This window comes from Molossus molossus, unplaced genomic scaffold (assembly GCF_014108415.1).
Source record: "Molossus molossus isolate mMolMol1 unplaced genomic scaffold, mMolMol1.p scaffold_m16_p_7, whole genome shotgun sequence".
NCBI classification, from domain to species: Eukaryota; Metazoa; Chordata; class Mammalia; order Chiroptera; family Molossidae; genus Molossus; species Molossus molossus.
Genome location: NW_023425401.1, coordinates 7,994,430 through 8,012,884, shown reverse-complemented (window position 1 = coordinate 8,012,884; position 18,455 = coordinate 7,994,430). Strand labels below are relative to the sequence as shown.

The window sequence follows — 18,455 nt, the reverse complement described above, 5'->3', positions numbered from 1 at the left end:
TTTTACAGTTCAGCTGTAGATCTGGAATTAACTGGTACGTAGCAAACCAAGAAAAACAAAACATTAGGTATTAACTATAAGAAAAAGTGTGTTGCCAGGTAAAGAGTTATTTACACGACTTGACTCAGAGTGAGCACTATGCACATTGTCATAACAACGTAGACATGGACCACTGGGTTACATGTCAGGGTCGCCGAGGTTCCAAACATCTGGGAGGATTTTCCTGGACAAAGGGATGGGTGGATGGTGGAGATAACGGAAGCCAGGGACTACAGCTTCGGTTCATCACAAAGAGCCAAATAATGCCAGTCACATATGTGCACACAGAATAATGATCACTAATTAACAAACATCTTTATAGTATCATACCCAGCTGTAGAACTCAGTAACAGAAAGAAAGCTGCTCAATAAACTTATCTGGGACCTGTTGATATTTGTCAGACAAAGAGCTACGAGAAATAGAAATCATAAGAATTTTCCAGGTAACCTTAAAACAGATGTTCTTATATACCACCAAAGGAAATAAAAGAGTGTATTTTATTAATTTGGGCTTGAAAACTATTAGATGAGAAACTTCAAAGAAACAGACTGAACCACCACAAACTGTCAAACCATTCCCAGCTTCCAAGTAGGGGCACGATTCTCCACGGAAGATGACGAATCCAGGAGAGACGTGTGATCACAAATGCAGACATTCGAGGAAACAGAAATGCCACACAAACAATGTCACCTTTCATTTCAATTTGTAAAGTAGCAACAAACGAATTCTAAGGAAAGTTAATTGATGCAGAGCCTCTTGCAATGATTGTAACATCAATGCACGCATGAGAACTAGACATGGATCGAACAGGACCCTGACAACGGCCACAGGAGAGAGAATGAACGCCTACATGTCGAACGACAGCAAACCATGCCCGCAGAAGCATCGCCATGAGAACAGCAAATCCTGGCAACCTCAGAACCTTTAGGAAATGAACTACCCCAGAAAAGAGGGTGTAATGTCTAGATCCTTCTGAGCGCCCTGTTCTTTGAAATATTTTTATGAAACTTTTTTATGAAATATAAATACCATCTTCTTTGGAAATGGAATAAACAGCTTTTTCTTTGTTACTCAAGTGTCTTTAAATACATATTAACTAAAGCTGCGAATAACTGAATCACTATCGGAAAGAGTATCTAAACACATTCACAGAGGACGAGTGGGTGGTTGTGAGCACACGCTGTAGCCTGTGTTCAAATCCCGACTCTGTAACTGACTAGCTATGTGGCCGTGGGAGAGTTATTTAACATCCTCGTGCCTCAGTTTCCTCGTCTATGAAATGCTTAACTATCTCACAGGGCTAACCTATCGATTAAATAAGTTTATGACAGTAAAGAGCTTAGGCTAGAGCTGGATACATAATACGTGCTGTATATGTATTTCTTCAGTAAACAAATAGCTCTAAATTAAGAGGGAAAGCTTCAGATGAGTCTGCTGGAAAAATATTTCCTAAACTGCTAAATGCCAATAAAGTTTATGTGATAGAGAATATATTATTATTGTTCCTTTCATATATGGCAACCATAAGCTATATGTTTCTCTTTTATAATTTATTTATTCACTTAATTCAATTAAAAAATATTTTCTGCCCCACCAGTGTGGCTCAGTGGATTGAGCGTCATCCCATGGACAGAGAGGGCCCAGTTCGATTCCCAGTCAGGGCACGTGCCTGGGTTGCAGGCTCGATCCCCAGTGGGGGGTGTGCAGGAGGCAGCAAATCAATGTTTCCCTCCCACATCGATGTTTTTCTCTCTCCCCCTTCCGCTCTAAAGAAATCAATAAAAGCATAATAAAAAATATATACACTTTCTGACGGCAGGTCTTCTTCCGGCACCTTGCAAACTCGACCTTACTCTGATCTCAGAGAAGACAGTGCCTCCTTCCTACCCAACCACTTCTTAAACATTCTTCTATATAAAATCTCCTTTTCAGTGAACCTGATAAAACACCGCACTCCCCTGTTACCACCCTGAAAGACCTTTGTTACATTATATATTTTTCATAATGTAAAGGCAAACTAAAGAACTGGCGGTAGCTCTTTCTTCCCACATCATTTATTCAAATTCTATAAAACCTCGATGTTACCAGGTTCCACCCACGATTTAGATAGAGCTCTCATACAGCTTTGCTGCCCTCCAGACTTAGCCACGACAGCCTAGGACAGCGGACAGGTGTCCTCTGCAGCAGGCATTGTACCTTCAGCCTTTGAGATGATAGTTAGGTCAGGCATTTAAGAAAATGATACTGAGTGATGACTTTAATAAGTGCACAGAAATTCTTCTTGCAATGAAAAAAGTAGCATAACTAAGATTAGCAACTGAGCAATAATGTCATTTCCATATTTTAACTTCTCTCACTTAAAATCTGATCTCGCAAATGCAGTGAGGCTGCCACAGGACAGCGGGGCGGTGCTCGGCAGAAGTGCCATTTCCCTGCCCCCGCTCAGCAAGTGCGCGGCGCCGGCCTTGCTCCCTCCAGCCGGCCTCCTGTCCCGACTCCCATACGCTCCTGGAAGTTTTGCTATTGTTTTGGTTTTTTTCCTTTTTGATTTTAGAGAGAGAGGAAGTGAGAGGGAGATAGAAACATCGATGAGAGAAAACATCAATGAGAAAGAACATTGACTGGCTACCTCCTGCATGCCCCCAACTGGGGAATCAAACCCGCGACCTCTTGGTGCATGGGTTAATGCTCAACCACCGAGCAACACCGGCCAGACAAAATTTTTCACATCTGTTCATCACACATTTTCATTTCAGTCTCCCCCAATTAAATCATTAAAAGAACTTTCTTAGAGCTAAGTCAGAAATATTAGCGTCAAAGTATCTTAAATCTACATGCAAACATATTCTCAACTGATCTGCTAACTACCTCAGTTGATAAATATTTATCAAGTAGCTACTGTAATCTCACACACTGAGCTAAGAATCCAACAGAGGCACTAAAATGAACTGCCATGCTCCCAAAGCAGACGACGACAAGAGAACAGCAGATTCAAACTCTGAACTCAAACTGAAAACCATACATATACCTATGCTCACACTTCTGTACTACAAAGAATCAGCAAGCAGCAAAAAAGACAATTCTAAGGATACGCTCATGGTAAAACAGTTCAACAAGTATACAATGTGGAGAATTGTAAAAAAAAAAAAAAAAGAGAGAGAGAGAGAGAGAGAGAAAGAGGAATAGAAAAACCCTTAGAAAATTTGTCAATCTTACAGTTTTAGGAATGTTGCTCAATTACAAAGTCAATTAGGTCAGACAGTAAATATCTCCATAAAATATAGTTCTAACATTAGCAAAGTGAGGGCCACTAACACCATTTGATAATGAGTGTTCCTTTCCATTATATTGTATATAAATAATATATATTGCTTATGCTCAAACATCTAGGAATAGTTAAAACTTATCAACTATGCCCACCATGCTCTATTTAAACCTCTCAAATTATTTTCAATTTGGCTGGCCAAGACAATAGCGAAATCATCCAAATAGGAAGTAATTTTATATCTACAAGTCGATATATCAGAAATGACACTTATAAAACTGAACCAAACTTGAATGATAATCTCACTGTGTATATTATTCTAGTATATATTATTATAAACACATACTAAAATGTTCTCAGTGGACGGTCTTACCTTAAGTATGTGCCATAAATGAAGAATAATGCCATCATCAGTCCATTTAAAAGAAAAATTACAGCAACATAAAAGCAAGCAGGATCTCCCAATCCTTTAAAAATAAACAAAACATATGCTCCAGAAATTACTCTATGCATCTGGCAATTGACATTCAAACACGCTTGTTTTGCAAATGGCTGCCAGACACATCCAACGGCTGCCTTGGCTCCGTCCGAGCCCACGACACTGCTGCGGACATCCGGGGGACAGGCAGCCGCAGGGGGACAGCCGGGGCGGGGACGGGGGGGAGGTAGGGGTCTCGCCCAGCTTCTGAGTCTGGCTGGGCTTGTGGCTACTTCAACAGAGCACGGAGCCACCCATGCGACGGCTGAGCGAGGTCCCCAGAGCGGTGGAGCCCCCTCGGGAAAGCTGACGGTGCTGTGCCCAGCCCACCGCAGGCCGCAGGGCCCCGCTGACGTGCCACCCGAGCCCGCCTCGCAGCCCCCAGCCCAGGGGCCGGAACGAGTGCAGCAGCCCCCAGTTAACTGCAGTCGGCCCCGCCGCTGAGTCTAGCCGAGGCCTCCGCCAGCCCTGCTACCCCCCGCCCACAGCCCTGGCCCCCTGAGTCCGAAAGCAGAATAAAAGGGCGGCTGTTTATACCGTGAGGTTGGGGTAAGTTTACTGAGCTGCGGGAAGGAACTGGACAAGATCACGGAGAGAAACTTGCCTTCACAGCTTTCAATTGGACTGAGTCCTTCTCCTCTGGTAACCGTCCAACAGATCTTGGTTTGAATACCAATAAAATCCATTATTTTGGTATAAATTCGGTACCAGCTGGCTAAGATGACCTAGTTTTTTGAAAAATAGAGATATTATGAGAAAAGATATTATCCTCAACAGTTTCATTAGAATATTTTTAAGATACTGAATAATTATCAAATTTTCCCTTCTGGTACCATCCATTTGGCATCTCTGAAGTCTAGTATGATGAGCCTTACAGTCTCTAACACCGATTCTGCACTGGTCAGTCCTCAACTGTTCACCCATGGGCAAGAATAAAATATAACCAGAAACACGCAAGATTTATATTTTCAAACACCATAAAACTCTACTAAGGAACATAAAAGAATATTGAACAATCAGAAAGATACTATGTCTTACTGAATAGATTCAAGATGTGTATTCTCCCTCAAATTAATTCATAAACATAAAACAATTCTAATAAAACCTCAAGTGTCTGTCTGGAACTGTTATCTAGAAGAATAACAAAAAGGAGACAACCGAACAGAATGTCCGAACACACGTAAAAGGCATTAGGTACCATTAAAACGGCGTGACGCTGGTACAGCACTAGCCCAGCAGGTCGAGTGACCCTCCTGCAGGCGGTGGGTCACAGGACCCTCCAGGGCTGCGGCCCTCGTGCCCTGGGCAGCTGGGAGGGTTTCAGCTGACAGCTCTCAGCTGGGTGCCTGCCTGGGAACTACCTTCTGCTAAGGCGTAAATTCACTGTCAGGCCACCACCCAAAGACAACTGCACCCTTGACTGGCTAGTCCCAGGGCCCGCCCAGCTCGCGCTACCCTGGGATTGGCTGGAGCTCTGCCGAATCCTGCTTCCCTCCTCCCCCTTCAGGCACCGACCCCAAGGGCACCCCTATACACATCCTACAGAAAATCTGCCTCAAAGTCTGCTTCCCAACCTCCACCTAAGGCAATACCACACACAGAGACCAAAACCAGAAGCAAGCACAGATGTACAGTAACTGTACATCGTGATGAACATGGGCAGAAGTGACATGTCCCAGTGTGAGGTGACACCGACGACCACTGTGAAAAAACATGACAAGGTGTCTACCCCACACTACACCAAAACAAATCCCAGAGCAATTAAACATGTAAATATTAAAAACGTAAGTATCACAATTAAAAAGAATGAAGACTTTTACACGTCTGAATAAAAGAAAAATAATAAATTAAGACAATTCACAGACATGGTATTTCTGTACAGAAAAGAATATGTGCACCTCAGACACAAAGCTAAAGGCAAACACACAGCTGGGGAAGTGTTTTATCCACATAACACAACCTTAACAACCTCCACATAACAAAGGAGCTCATACAATTTCAACGGATACATAGACAAAGGACATAAAAATGCATTTTTAAAAGTGAAAACGCATTTTTTATAAATTCACACACACACACAGTACAAAGGATTCCTCAAATTAGCAAGGATTCAGGTAAATGAACATTTTAAAAAACACTGCTGGTTGGCATTTCTATTGGCATAACCTACCTGGAAACCATTTTGGCAACATGACCACGATCACTCTAGTATGTATTCTGTTGAATTAAATAGCTCCACGTCAACAAAGTTATAGTGTAAAAACTAAGGATACGTGTAAAGACTGAGTTCAAAGATGCTTGCTGCAGCGTCGGAATATTCTAAAAGGCTGAACCAAGCAGAATTTTCATGAACGATGAACCAAAGCAGCATGGCACAATGCACACACTGCCATTAGAAAGGACGCCATGGGAGAGAAGATGACTTAGAAAAATGGTTACAAATGGCCTTAAAAAACAAAAGGCATTTAGTTAAAAACTTATGTGCCATGTGATCCCATTTTTCTTGGGTGATCCTATTTCTGCAAAAGTAAATACGTGTGTGGTTACAGAAGTACTCAGTAGGCAGGAAAACACTGAACCCGGGTGGTTATTCATTGGTCTGTCTGCTCACTAGTCAGTCGGCTGCGTCACTGACTTGGGAGTGCGACTCCTCCCACTCAGTGGGAAATGACAGGAGCCCCACGCTGAGCCAGGGTTTGGGACCCCGGCAGAGACCAAGGCAGCCCTGGCCCGGCAGCAGGCCCGTGCTGTCCAGCAGCGGTGTGCTGGGAACTGGGGGCAGGGAAGTGTGTGGCTGGAGAACCCCTGTCCCATCAAGGGGGCAGCACTGAGGAAGGCACAGCGGGGTGGACCCCGGGAGGACGCTCAGGGCTGTCCCTTGAAAGCAGGGATGGTAACAGAAAGGCCAAAGCAAGTTCCTCACTCACTGCCTTCCCCCTGCCCTCCTCGGGGCCACCGAGAGAAAGACACCGGGTCCCAGACAGGGAAGAAACACGAGCAGGCCAATGCCGTGTAAAACGAACCACATCCGCTGCCCTAACCCACAAGCACACCATCTGGGTAACATTCCATTTTCTAAACCACGCGATCCTAACAGTTCCCACAGAGTCAGTTAAAGCCCTTCAAATTTAATGATTTTTTTCATATTCCCTTCCAAGAAGAGATACATTTTTAAAAACAGAATAAAATTTAATGTCTTGAATCATACCTTAGATTTAGAATTAGCATCTAATACAAATAGCACTTTTTCCAGTCAGAAAATCACAACTGAGAATATAACTTACCTCGGGGTAGAGATTGAACCTTTTCAATGTATTAATAACAAGGGGGTATTCAGTCAGCTTATCATTCATAATCATCCACACCCCGCTAAAAAATGAGGGGGCTTCCACAATAGTCTTGAAGTAGGAATAATATAATCCCTGAAATAAGCAGATATTATCATTATAATAAAAGGTACACGATTACTATGTCTCTTATTAGTTTTAAAGAAACTTAAAATGCAATGTTTTTGAGAACAAAGCAATCAAGCAATAGTTACAATCAACCTCGCAGGTTTCTATCCACTGGCACATTCTTAGATTGCGAAAAACCTGCACATGTCAGCACAGCCTGTCTTCACTGAAATAAGTGGGCTCCAGCGAGCTTCGAATGCAGTGTCCACATTAAAAACAATAATAGAACTCCGCGTGTTTCAGTCAAGAACATCTATAACCCACATAATGCAAGTGTTGGGGAAGGCTACCTATGAACAGGGCGAGTGGTTTACTATGAAACCTGAATACAGCGTGTACCGCAAATTCTTCCCCAGCCAAAAAAGTTTCCCCAACTGCTTATCTGAATCCTTGTTTTGTAGGTTTGATTTTGGAATCATGTAAATATCTTATTTAATTATCAAATAAAAATGTTAAATCCCTAAATAGCAAAAAAATTTTAAAAGAAAGAAATTAACAAGTTGGGAGAGGATTTCCAATAACTTTACGATGTAGCAGTTTTACTGTATATCCCTACTGTACATTGTACAAACTGAAGTGCAAGAAAGTCCTAAGTTGTTTTCAGAAATCATGTTGTTATCGTATGTTTAATAATACTTTTGGCGCTGTTATTCCTCAAAAGTAAGTGATTTCAAACCAAGATTCTCAGGCTAACAGAAAAGATACTAATTTAATACAAAATACGTAAACACATGAAATCCTAAATTTGAATTAAAAAAATATATAAAAATAAATTCATGATTTATTTTCTCTTTAAAAAGATTGTTTCCTAATTCTGTTTACCAACGAGGCCAATCTAGTATAAAATAGTAACACCAAATCTCTAGCGCCAAAATCATAGACTGCAAACTCCATCTGCCCCTGAACAGAACTGGGACTTCTTGGAAAACGAGACCCCGGCAGGGGGAAATGCCTTACACGCCACCAGAAAGTAAGGAGGCTACAGAATACTAGTGAGGTCACATCACGGGGACACAGAGCCGACTATAAGGCCTCACCACCTAAACACAAGCACGTTAACAAAACCTGTTAAAATCCATCAGATCATATTAAGACCCCCCCCAATAGAAAAACTCCTCTGGTCACCATGACAACAACATTTGAGAGAACCAACTCACTTTTTGGGAAAGTGATAACTAGTAAGAATCAGACACGAATTCGTCTTACCTGGATGAAGTGTACTTCAGAGAAACCAAATAAGTATCATGGGAAAGTTCTTTACAGAAGAATTACAGTTAATAATGCAGAGAAAGTACAGAATAGATACTCACCATGGGGAAACCCTAACGAAACAGCTGATCCAGGCTGATGGCTGGCTGATGACAATACCTAAAGCCACAATCAATCTTAACATCACAGACAGTGAGACAACCAGTGTGGTGCCTCTTCCTACGGCCGGTAAGTGCACTCAGCACCACCTGGGAAGTAGTCCTGCCCGCCCCATATCAAACCTCCAGCCGTCGAGACTCCTCTCTATCAATTTTCAGGAAACGTGGGACAGTAGAACATCATCATAAATAATATGAATTACTGTGGGTAATTCTATAGGACAAGTGGACAGGAATCCTCCAAAAATAAACAGCAGGGAAACCAAAACAAAAATGGGAAGAGGAACTTAATAGATTGAAGGACTTGAGAAAAATAAGAGACACAGCAACTAAATGCAATGTACAGACAGTGACTGGACTCTGACTCAAACATACCAACACACCAACCGTGAAAAAAAAAAAAAGGACCAATCAGTATGGTATATCTAGACAGTGATGATACTTGATGTTATGAAGCAATTGCTGTTTATTGTTTTCAAGTGTGACAAAGGTACTGTCGTTAACAAAAAGTCCTTCCCAAGAGATACGAATGAAGGTGCTGACAGGGGAAATGGTGCCTGGGCCCTCTGAGCGCGCACTGGGGCGCGGAGGTGCGGGGGGTGGGGAACGGGGGGCGCGGAGGTGTGTGTGGACGGGGAACGGGGGCGTGGAGGTGTGTGTGGAGAATGGGGGGACGTGGAGGTGCGTGTGGATGGGGAACGGAGGTGTGGATGGAGAATGGGGGGGCGGAGGTGTGTGTGGATGGAGAATGGGGGGTGGAGGTGTGGGTGGAGAAAGGGGGGGCGGAGGTGTGTGTGGATGGAGAATGGGGGGGCGGAGGTGTGTGTGGATGGAGAAAAACACGGGTCCCAGGTGCTGCAGGGGGGCGGGCGGGGATGGCAGGCGTCTACTGTTTCTACTCTGGAACACCTTTGAAAACATCCATAAGAAAGAGCTGAACACGGTTAAGATGACTAAACTACGACTTTCAGATGCCACATGGAAACGCACCATCTCCGTGCGAAAGGCCATCTCCCGCTCCAGCGTCGAGAGGTGAGAAAAGTGACGGTCGTTTTCGAACAGGTGTGTTAAGTGGCTCCTGCAAAACAAGGTCAACAGCGCCAGTGTCGAACTCACACTACATCATGTTGTTCAGAGAAACACTAGAAGCAAAAACAAAAGATCTAATAATCTGCCGATAATTTTGCAACAAAACTCAGGTACAATAGCAGCCATATTTGTCTTTTGCTCAGTGTGTCCTACATTTGTACTAAAATTTCTCCCTGTAAGGAAACACATTCAAATTAGATTTTAAAATTAGAATGAACCAGAATAATATTTTAAGCCAAGTACAATTAAATTATAAACTATAAATGTCAGTGTGTTACCATTTCAGAAATATCTGATTAATGAAATTCATATTTCTCTCTATCCAGAAGATTAAAAAACTTAATCTTCCTCGCAACACGAACACTACACTAATGTTGAACGAAGTAGAGTCTCCAATATAACCTCTTCAATTATGAATTTCTTTATTAAAAAATTACATTACTCTGACCCTGATTTGTCAATTAAACCACTTTGTCAGACTGCTGTGTTGCAAGTGATAATATACATTCATCCTTATCATACTGAAATTACTCCCTTATGGCTACGGGAAACAGCTATGGTGAGTTATAACCATTTGCATAAAACAGACCACATAAGAAAAACAATCTTACCAGTGCAACACTGCAGCAAAGGCAGCTGGAAGAAAAAAGAAATTTAAATTACTATGTTAACATAAAGAAATGTTTTCAACTTAACGGAAAACCATTACAAAGATATGCATGGTTAGGATGTGTAAGTGCTGGACTGTTGGGGAGCAGGAGAAGAATACTGATTCTTCCAAAGCAGCCCCAGGAACATGCGTAAAATACCAACAGGCTAAATTATAAAGGAATTAAGCATATGTCTACGGTTTTCATTCACTTGCTCTTTCAACAAAATATATGAAGGCCTATTATTTGCCAGAAACTGGACAAGGTCCCCTCTGATGGAAATACACACAAATAGAACCAACGGTGAGAAATAACTTGGACTAAAGTAGTGACTTCAGGAACAGGACTGAGGATGGATAAAAATAGGGAAATGTCACTTTTATACGCTGCTGTCATACCTGAATTTTTATAATATATTTTACTATTTTTAAACAAATTTAAAATGAAATAAAGAAGGAAGAGATTGAGAGGAAAACAGAATGAAGAAGAGAGAGAGAAAAGCTAATAATAAAGTCAGTATGTGAGAATTGTTTTAAAAACAACAGGCAACAAACCAAAGCTGGAGTCACCTTCCTGCAGCTCCACCTTGTCCAGGAACTAACCTCGCACCGGCCAACCTGGACGACCTGCCAGCACCAGTCGGGCAGCCACAGAAAGGCCCTTCCCCTGCCCCTTCGAGCAACCTTGGCCGAGACGCATTCTGTGCTAGTAATTTTTCTTCTGCCTCCTTTCTGCCTTTGAAACCTTCCCTTTCCTACAGCCCAGGGGAGCTCCTCTCTGTTCGCTGGATGGGATGCTGCCCAATTCATGAATCATTCAATAAAGCCGATTAGATCTTTCAAATTTACTCATTTGAATTCTTGTGATTTAACAGAATCAATAGTTTGCTTTCTGTCCAAGTACTAAGAATACAGTTAAGACGAACCCAGATGATACCATTCAATTCTCTTATATCACAAGGTTCGTCTTGCTGCAGGCTTCTGTTAAATAACTACCAAGGAATCGAACAATGAAAATACTCTTAGAAATGAAAACCAAACAGTTCAGACCTTTTGCCTTATTCTTTAAAAAGTGTGTGAGTGTGTGTGTGGGGGGTGTGTGTGTGTATACATTAAAATGTTGATGTTGGCGAAAGCTGGTATTACATATATGGTCATTGGTGACTTTATTCTCTGTGTTCATCTGTATGCTTGAAGTATTTTACATTTTTATTTTATTTCATTTTATTTATTCTTTTTTTTTATCCTCACCCGACGATGCTTTCCTATTGATTTGGGAGAGAGAAACATCAATGTGAAAGAGACACATTGATCAGTTGCCTCCCGCACAACCCCAACCAGGGCTGGGGGTTGAACCCAGGTAGGTGTTCTTGACTGGGAATTGAACGTGTGACCCTTAAGTCCCCAGGCTGATATTCTAACCACTGACCTTAAACAGCCCAGGGCAAGAAGTGTTTATTTTTTACAAATATATTTTGCCTAGGAGATATTAATGGTTATAAAAGATAGAGAGTTAATCTCCAGATCAATGAAACTGCAAATATTTAACTAGGTTTGTCATTTGACATTTGCTTATATGTGCTACTTTGACCTTTGGTGATTTTAATTTTTTTCTTGTTGACAAATACCATCCGCTTCCTTTTTGGTTAAAGATTTCACCCTACCACAATAAAACTTGGGCTTGACTTTCTCGGTGATCTAACGATAATGTTGTGAATAAGTCATTCTTCTCTCATAGAATATGAAAGCCACCTTTACCACACTGAAGACTTGTCACACTTCGGTAATCCCCTTGAGAATACAACTGGGATTTCATTCATAAATTAATTTGGGAAGAATCTACATGTTTACAATATAATTCCATATATTCACATCCATAAACATGATCTATACTGTCAACTGTTCTTTTTGTTTTTCAATTGCCCTTGACAATAATCCTAAAGTAGAGTTAATACATATTTAATAGTCAATTCATATTTCATATTACGTCTTCCTGAAAATTTAACATTCTTTCTTGCTAATATCCATGAAATCAGTTTTTCATTATATGTACTGGATATTGTTAACGTATTTACTTTTCATATGAAATTATTTTGTAATGCATGTATTTGTGACTTATTTACTAAACTATTAATTCAGAGTTGGTTTTTTTGGCTTATCATCTTCAATTCTCCATTTTAAACAATATTATTTAAAAGTAACAATGTTGCTCCCATTTTATAATTTTACTGTTTCTTCTTCCCATTTGACAATAATAAACTTGTGGAATACTAAATGATTCTCTACAAGAGAGCATCCTGTCTTCTGCAGACTTTAACAGCAATGCATTTCACATTATGCCTTTAACTTGGCCGTGACCTCCAGAATTCTGGAGTGATAAACAGGACTTCTCAAGAGAAGGATGAAAGGTACAGAGTGGCCTGTGGTGCCTCCTCTAACTCCTTTCTCTCAGCTCCTGCAGCAGTGGGGTGACCACGTCTCCGAGTTCTTGGCACTGAATGGCACTCCTTCATAGTCTCTGGGTCCACTGATGTGCCCATGTTCTGAATTCCTTTGTTCACTTCCATTTAGTAGTAATAATAATAAAGCAGTTAACATTTGAAGTCTTACTGCAGGCCAGAAACAGTCAGTGCTTCACTTGAGCTAGCTCAGTCCATCCTCACAGCTACCTGATGAGGCAGGCACAGATATTTCCCCAGCATACAGATGAAAAACTCAGGCCCGGGAAATCTGAGTAACTTGCCCAAGCAAACAGAGCAGGTACGGAGAGAAAGGAAGGTGCAGGCAGGGACTGTGACCCAGAGCCGTGCCTGCAGGGTCTTTGGGGACAGGGAGACAAAGGCCAAGGCCTCCTTATTCTCAACTATCTTATTCCCCTTCCCTCTTTTTTTTTTTTATACATTAAAGATAAAAGGGAAAAAGCTGAGATTCATCTGTTGATATAGGCAGTTTGTTGCATAGAAGCTACTTTTATATAAAAATGTAGAGCTAGGCTTTAATTTATTCAAACTGGAAATAAATTATATGTCTGTGTCATTTGGAAATGAAAGCACAACTAGCTTCCGCCTTGTGAACGTGGAATTTAAGCTTCGATACATAAAATGATAGAAACTTCTGAAGGTTCCGTAAAGAACTTGCCTTCCCTTCTTGCCCACAAAGAGATTAAAATTGATTTTCTCTAAATTTATTCTAGTGATTATCAAACCTGTTTATACTCTTTTCAGAAGTGTCACAAAATTGATAATCCATTTTTCCCATTTTAACACATATGCTATATTTTGTCATGCTAAGGTATTAAAGTAATAAATATAGCAAGTTTAAAAAAAAATCAGAACATAAAACTAAGTTTCAAGAAATCCAAAGCTACTCTATAGCAACAAAGTCTCCAAGGAAAGGTTTGCTCTGTGGTCTAACTCAGAAGACAGGTTCTATGGCTGAGGAGTCTGAAGGCTCTTATGCTTTGCTCGGAGCACGTACATTCCCAACACCCTGAAACTAAACTAAATTGGACACTCTTTCTACTTTGTGATTAAAGAAATTTTGTATCGGATTGTATGTCACATTACATAAATTTTCAGTCTTGTGGGACTTAGCAGCCTCTTCACAGAAAATTCTTCTTCTGTTATCAGAATCTTGTTTAAACAAAATAGAATGTAACTCCCCAAGGGCAGAAACGATTACTGAACTTTATCCTAGCACATAGCTGAGCACACAGCCAGACTCAAATGTTTGCTGAATGCGTCAACTTGATATAATTAAGGGGGAAAACGAAAAAATCCTAAATCATGTCCACATAATAACCCAAAGTTGAATATACTTTTTGACTGACATGATACACACATGTGCATGTAATAGTTGTTTTTTTTTATTTTTTGTTTCTTTTTTTTTCAAAAAATAGTCACCATTGAGTTAGTGCAAATTAGCCCCATGGTACCTGTCCTCGGCAGCCTGAAGCTGGGGTACCAGTAGCGGGGAGCAGGGCTGCGCTCCACTGGGCGTGGCTGCTATGGTTCTGAAGTAGCTCTTGCTCCCCCGATGCCCCTCCCTCCAACAGCAGCCCCCAAAGCCAGCCCTGGCCTTTGTTCTTGCCCCCCACAGGCAAGTCCCGCCCGCCTCGCCCCACTGCCTGGCTGCAGCAGCAGCAGCAAGGACAGCAGGGAGTGAGGAAGAAATGGGCCAGGTTCTTCCCTCCTGCTCTGATCAGTTCTCAAGGGCTCCTAGTCCCCATTCCCTCGGCCAGGCACCTGAGCTCCCTACCTCTCACCTCCTCTCCCGCCTCCTCCCTTCCCCACGTCCCCCGCCTCCGCCCTGCCTCCGCAGGACACTGGGGACTCCTGGGTCCTTCCCCAGGCCTCCCACCGCACCCCATCACGACACCAGGAAGTGGAGCCCTGTGATTTGCGCTTTTAAGATTCCTCAGCTGAGTCTTCCACACACTAGAGTCCTTCTTTCTCTCTTCCTCCTCCGGAAGGTACGGGAACAAGAACGTGAAGCCAGGGCAGGCTGCATCTCCAGTGCCCTCCTGTGCTAACCTGCAGCCTGCGACATGGCTTCCAGACTGTGAACACGTTTTCCCACCCTTGGGACCGTTTCCCTCACCTGCGACTTTACAACTGATATGTGCTTTAAGTCACAGAGCACCTCCAACGGCTCTCATCTGATCCGCACAGCAACCTGCAAGTAGTGAAAACTGGCCCCCAAGGTGATCGCTCCAAAGGCGCACAGCTGGTAAATGGCAAGGACTCTGGGAACCCAGGGGTCTAACTCCAAACCTCAGTTTCCTCTGGCCTCCCTCACAGAGCTGTCTCCTTTCCACTTGGGAGCGTTTGATGGGCTGACCTAGTAACACTATTTACATGGAGAAGGTACTCTAAGTCCAAAATGACTTGCAAATTTAAAAAATACAACTTATTCCTAAATTGAGGTTAATCCATGCTTAAAGTATTCTCAAGAGTTTTAGCCTCTCTAACCCTCAAGTGACAAAATGACAAAAAGAGGTTAAGGACATCCTTTAAATCTATCATGCAAGGTTTTCAAGTTAACTTGGCCAAGTTCTATACTCAACCCCTTCCAGCTCTGATTAACAAGTCTTATTGTTCTCAGGGGTCTATTCAGAGAGTGGGGCTGGGGTGGAGGTAGGCAAAGGGGGGCAATGGGGGGCATCTGTAATAGTGTCAACAAGAAAAGAAAAGAGGGAGGGAGGGAGGGAGGAGGGAAGGAGGGAAGGAAGGAAGGAAGGAGGGAGGGAGGGAAGGAAGGAAGGAGGGAGGGAGGGAAGGAAGGAAGGAGGGAGGGAGGGAAGGAAGGAGGGAAGGAGGAAGAAAGGAAGGAAGGAGAGAAGAAGGGAGGGAGGGAAGGGAGGAAGAAAGGAAGGAAGGAGGGAGGGAGGGAGGGAGGGAGGGAGGGAGGGAGGGAGGGAGGAAGGAAGGAAGGAAGGAAGGAAGGAAGGAAGGGAGTTTCTTTCCAGAAGCTGGAGTCACCAGTAGAGTATCCCTGTCCCACATCAACTCATCCTGGAGAATGTCGTCAGTTTCCACACGCACAGACCTAGCATCGCACCCGTTGTCTGAAAAGCCCCATGACTTCCCCGGAGCCCACACATGAACTGGCCTACTTCCAGGTAATGCCCACCGCACAGCTCCCTGCGGGCTGCACTTGCCACAGTCCCCTACCATACCCAGTGCTTTGAGGGTGCTCTGCCTCTGCTCCTGCCCGAAACTCCACATCCGTCCTTCAAAGCCAAAGCAGTTCCAGGTGGCACCTGGGGCGCTGGCCTCCACTGCTGCATCACGCCCTCCACAGCCCCCGAGCAGCCACGCTCAGTGTCCCCTGCTGGAACGCCAGCCCGTGAGGCTGGGCTCCTGGGATCCCTCTCTCTCCCTCCGGCTTGCTCCTGGCACCTCACTGGGCTGAAATGGTAAGAGGAATCACTGAATGGACTCAATTACATAAAAACCCGAACACCCAAGCATTCTAAACTGCCCAGAGCGTTCCCATCACACAAGGAGAATCTATGTAAAGCCACGGGATTCACGTCCTGGAAGAGATACCCCTGGTCTAGAGGACGCAGGTGAAAAGGCCCAGCTTCCGCGCAGCGAGCCATCTCGGGAAAAGACATCCTTCAGGACCCGGCTGGGAAGGGGGCAGGGCCGTGGGTACCACACGCTCACTCCTTCCTTTCAGCACCGAGATCTGTGAGTGAGTTACAGGTGCTTTGAAGTCAACAAGAACCTACTCAAATGCCTGCTAGATACACACATGCACTTTCCCCAAAACTGAGAAGAATGTTAAAGAAATACTAATATCTGTGCCCTTAAAGATCAAATCCTGGAGGTAAGATTTCGGTTCATAAAGTAACGAGAGAACGCACCAGGCACTTGGAGATGGCACCAAGTCCAGGAACTGTACCGAATCTGACAAGGCAGCTCAGTAATGACCTTCTCAGGGTGGTTCACTGAAGTGGGACAGGGCGATGGCCTCATGGTGATCACCGCTGAGGTGGGATGTATGGTGTGGAGCCAGAAGACAGCTATTAAAAAGTTGGATGTTGCCCTGGTCAGTTTGGCTCAGCGGTTAGAGCGTCGGCCTGCGGTCTGGAGAGACCCGGGTTCGGTTCCCGCTAAGGGCACGTAATTCGGTTGCAGTCCCCGGCCCTGGTTGGTCGTGCGAGTGGCAGCCACTCGATGTGTCCCTTCACGTCGATGTTTCTTACTCTCTCTCCCTTCCTCTCTCTCCCTCTCACTCTATCTGTACAAAAAATGAAAAAATATCCTCGGGTGAGGATAAATTAAAAAAAAAAAAAAAAAAAAAAAGTTGGATGTTGCCCTGGCCGGTTTGGCTCAGAGGTTAGAGCGTCGGCCTGTGGTCCAGAGACCCGGGTTCGGTTCCCACTAAGGGCACGTACCTCGGTTGCAGTTTGTCCCCGGCCCTGGTTGGGTCATGCGGGTGGCAGCCACTCGATGTGTCCCTTTCACATCGATGTTTCTCTCTCTCTCTCTCTCTCTCTCTCTCTCTCTCTCTCTCTCTCCCTCTCTCCCCCTCCCACTCTATCTGAACAAAAATGGAAAAATGTCCTCGGGTAAAGATAAAAAATAATAATAATAAAAAAAAAAAAAGAAAAGAAAGAGTGGGAGGGGGGTAGAAAAGAGAAACATCAATGTGAGAGAGACACATCGATTGGTTGCCTCCCACATGATCCCATTGGGGGCCAGGGATCAACCTTACAACCCAAGTACATTCCCTTAACCAGGAATCGAACCTGAGACCCTTCAGTCCGCAGGCCGATGCTCTAACTTCTGAACCAAACCAGCCAAAAAGCATTTCGGTGTTTTGAGGACAAACAGCTAGGTAAAATGTACACCCAAAATAATGTGCTAGCTCAATAAACACGGAGGAAGCACAGCGAAACTGCAGACCGTGGGCAACCCTCCTGGGAACAGTGTGGAAGCTGCCTCTCCCCTGGGGGAGCGAGACCCACACACGCAGGCCCACTGCTCAGCAAGGGATTTCAACAAGGTCATTAACCAGTAAGCCACTCCCATTTCAAGACTGTGTTTTCTTCCCCAATTGCAAACTGCTTGGGATATCACAATGCCTTTCTTATCCTTTAAATGATTAAGCAAACTATGCTACTGCTTTTACTATTTTACTGTTTCTATACCGATTCAAACAACCAACTGACACAATCAAAAACAATTTAGAATTTAATAGTTTTCAAAACAGTTATGCAAAGACAAAATGGAGACAGACAGGTTGCCCAGGAGGATGGAACGGCCCTGGATTCCCCGGTGAGCACTCTGCCTGGGAGTTACCAGGTTTGGAACATAGGAGCTCACTGTCCCACTCATATACTGTTGACAGTCTTGAGACTGCAGATCTGACCCCCACAACCGGACAGATGTGCCGAGACCTTGACTTCGATCTCCAACCTCACCCAGTGAGCTCACTAATGATGCCGGGCCACTCACCTGGCCTACATTAGTCTCCTCCCCTGGGAAACTGCAGGAGGTAACCTTTACATTCTAGACTTTTATGACATTTCCATGGAGATCAAAGATGAGAAAAGAATAAGAAAGGTCTTAAAAAATGTTAAACACAGTGGAAAACAGTAGT

General features: G+C 43.6%; 1 protein-coding gene across 2 annotated transcripts in view; it reads right to left on the bottom strand.

Moving 5' to 3' along the window:
- DPY19L1 (dpy-19 like C-mannosyltransferase 1) overlaps positions 1–10,344 on the bottom strand; it is a 61,417-nt gene extending 51,073 nt beyond the window's left edge. Inside the window, exons 1-5 of one of the 2 annotated variants that reach the window (XM_036247176.1) lie at positions 10,306–10,344; positions 9,596–9,747; positions 7,068–7,205; positions 4,388–4,508; positions 3,679–3,772 (exon numbers count right to left, since the gene is read on the bottom strand). In XM_036247176.1, the coding sequence (XP_036103069.1) occupies positions 3,679–3,772; positions 4,388–4,508; positions 7,068–7,205; positions 9,596–9,616 (374 nt within the window). In that variant the 5' untranslated portion in view covers positions 9,617–9,747; positions 10,306–10,344. The remainder of the gene's footprint in view (positions 1–3,678; positions 3,773–4,387; positions 4,509–7,067; positions 7,206–9,595; positions 9,748–10,305) is intronic. The other variant, XM_036247175.1, reaches the window with a different exon arrangement.
- Between the last annotated feature and the right edge of the window lie 8,111 nt (positions 10,345–18,455).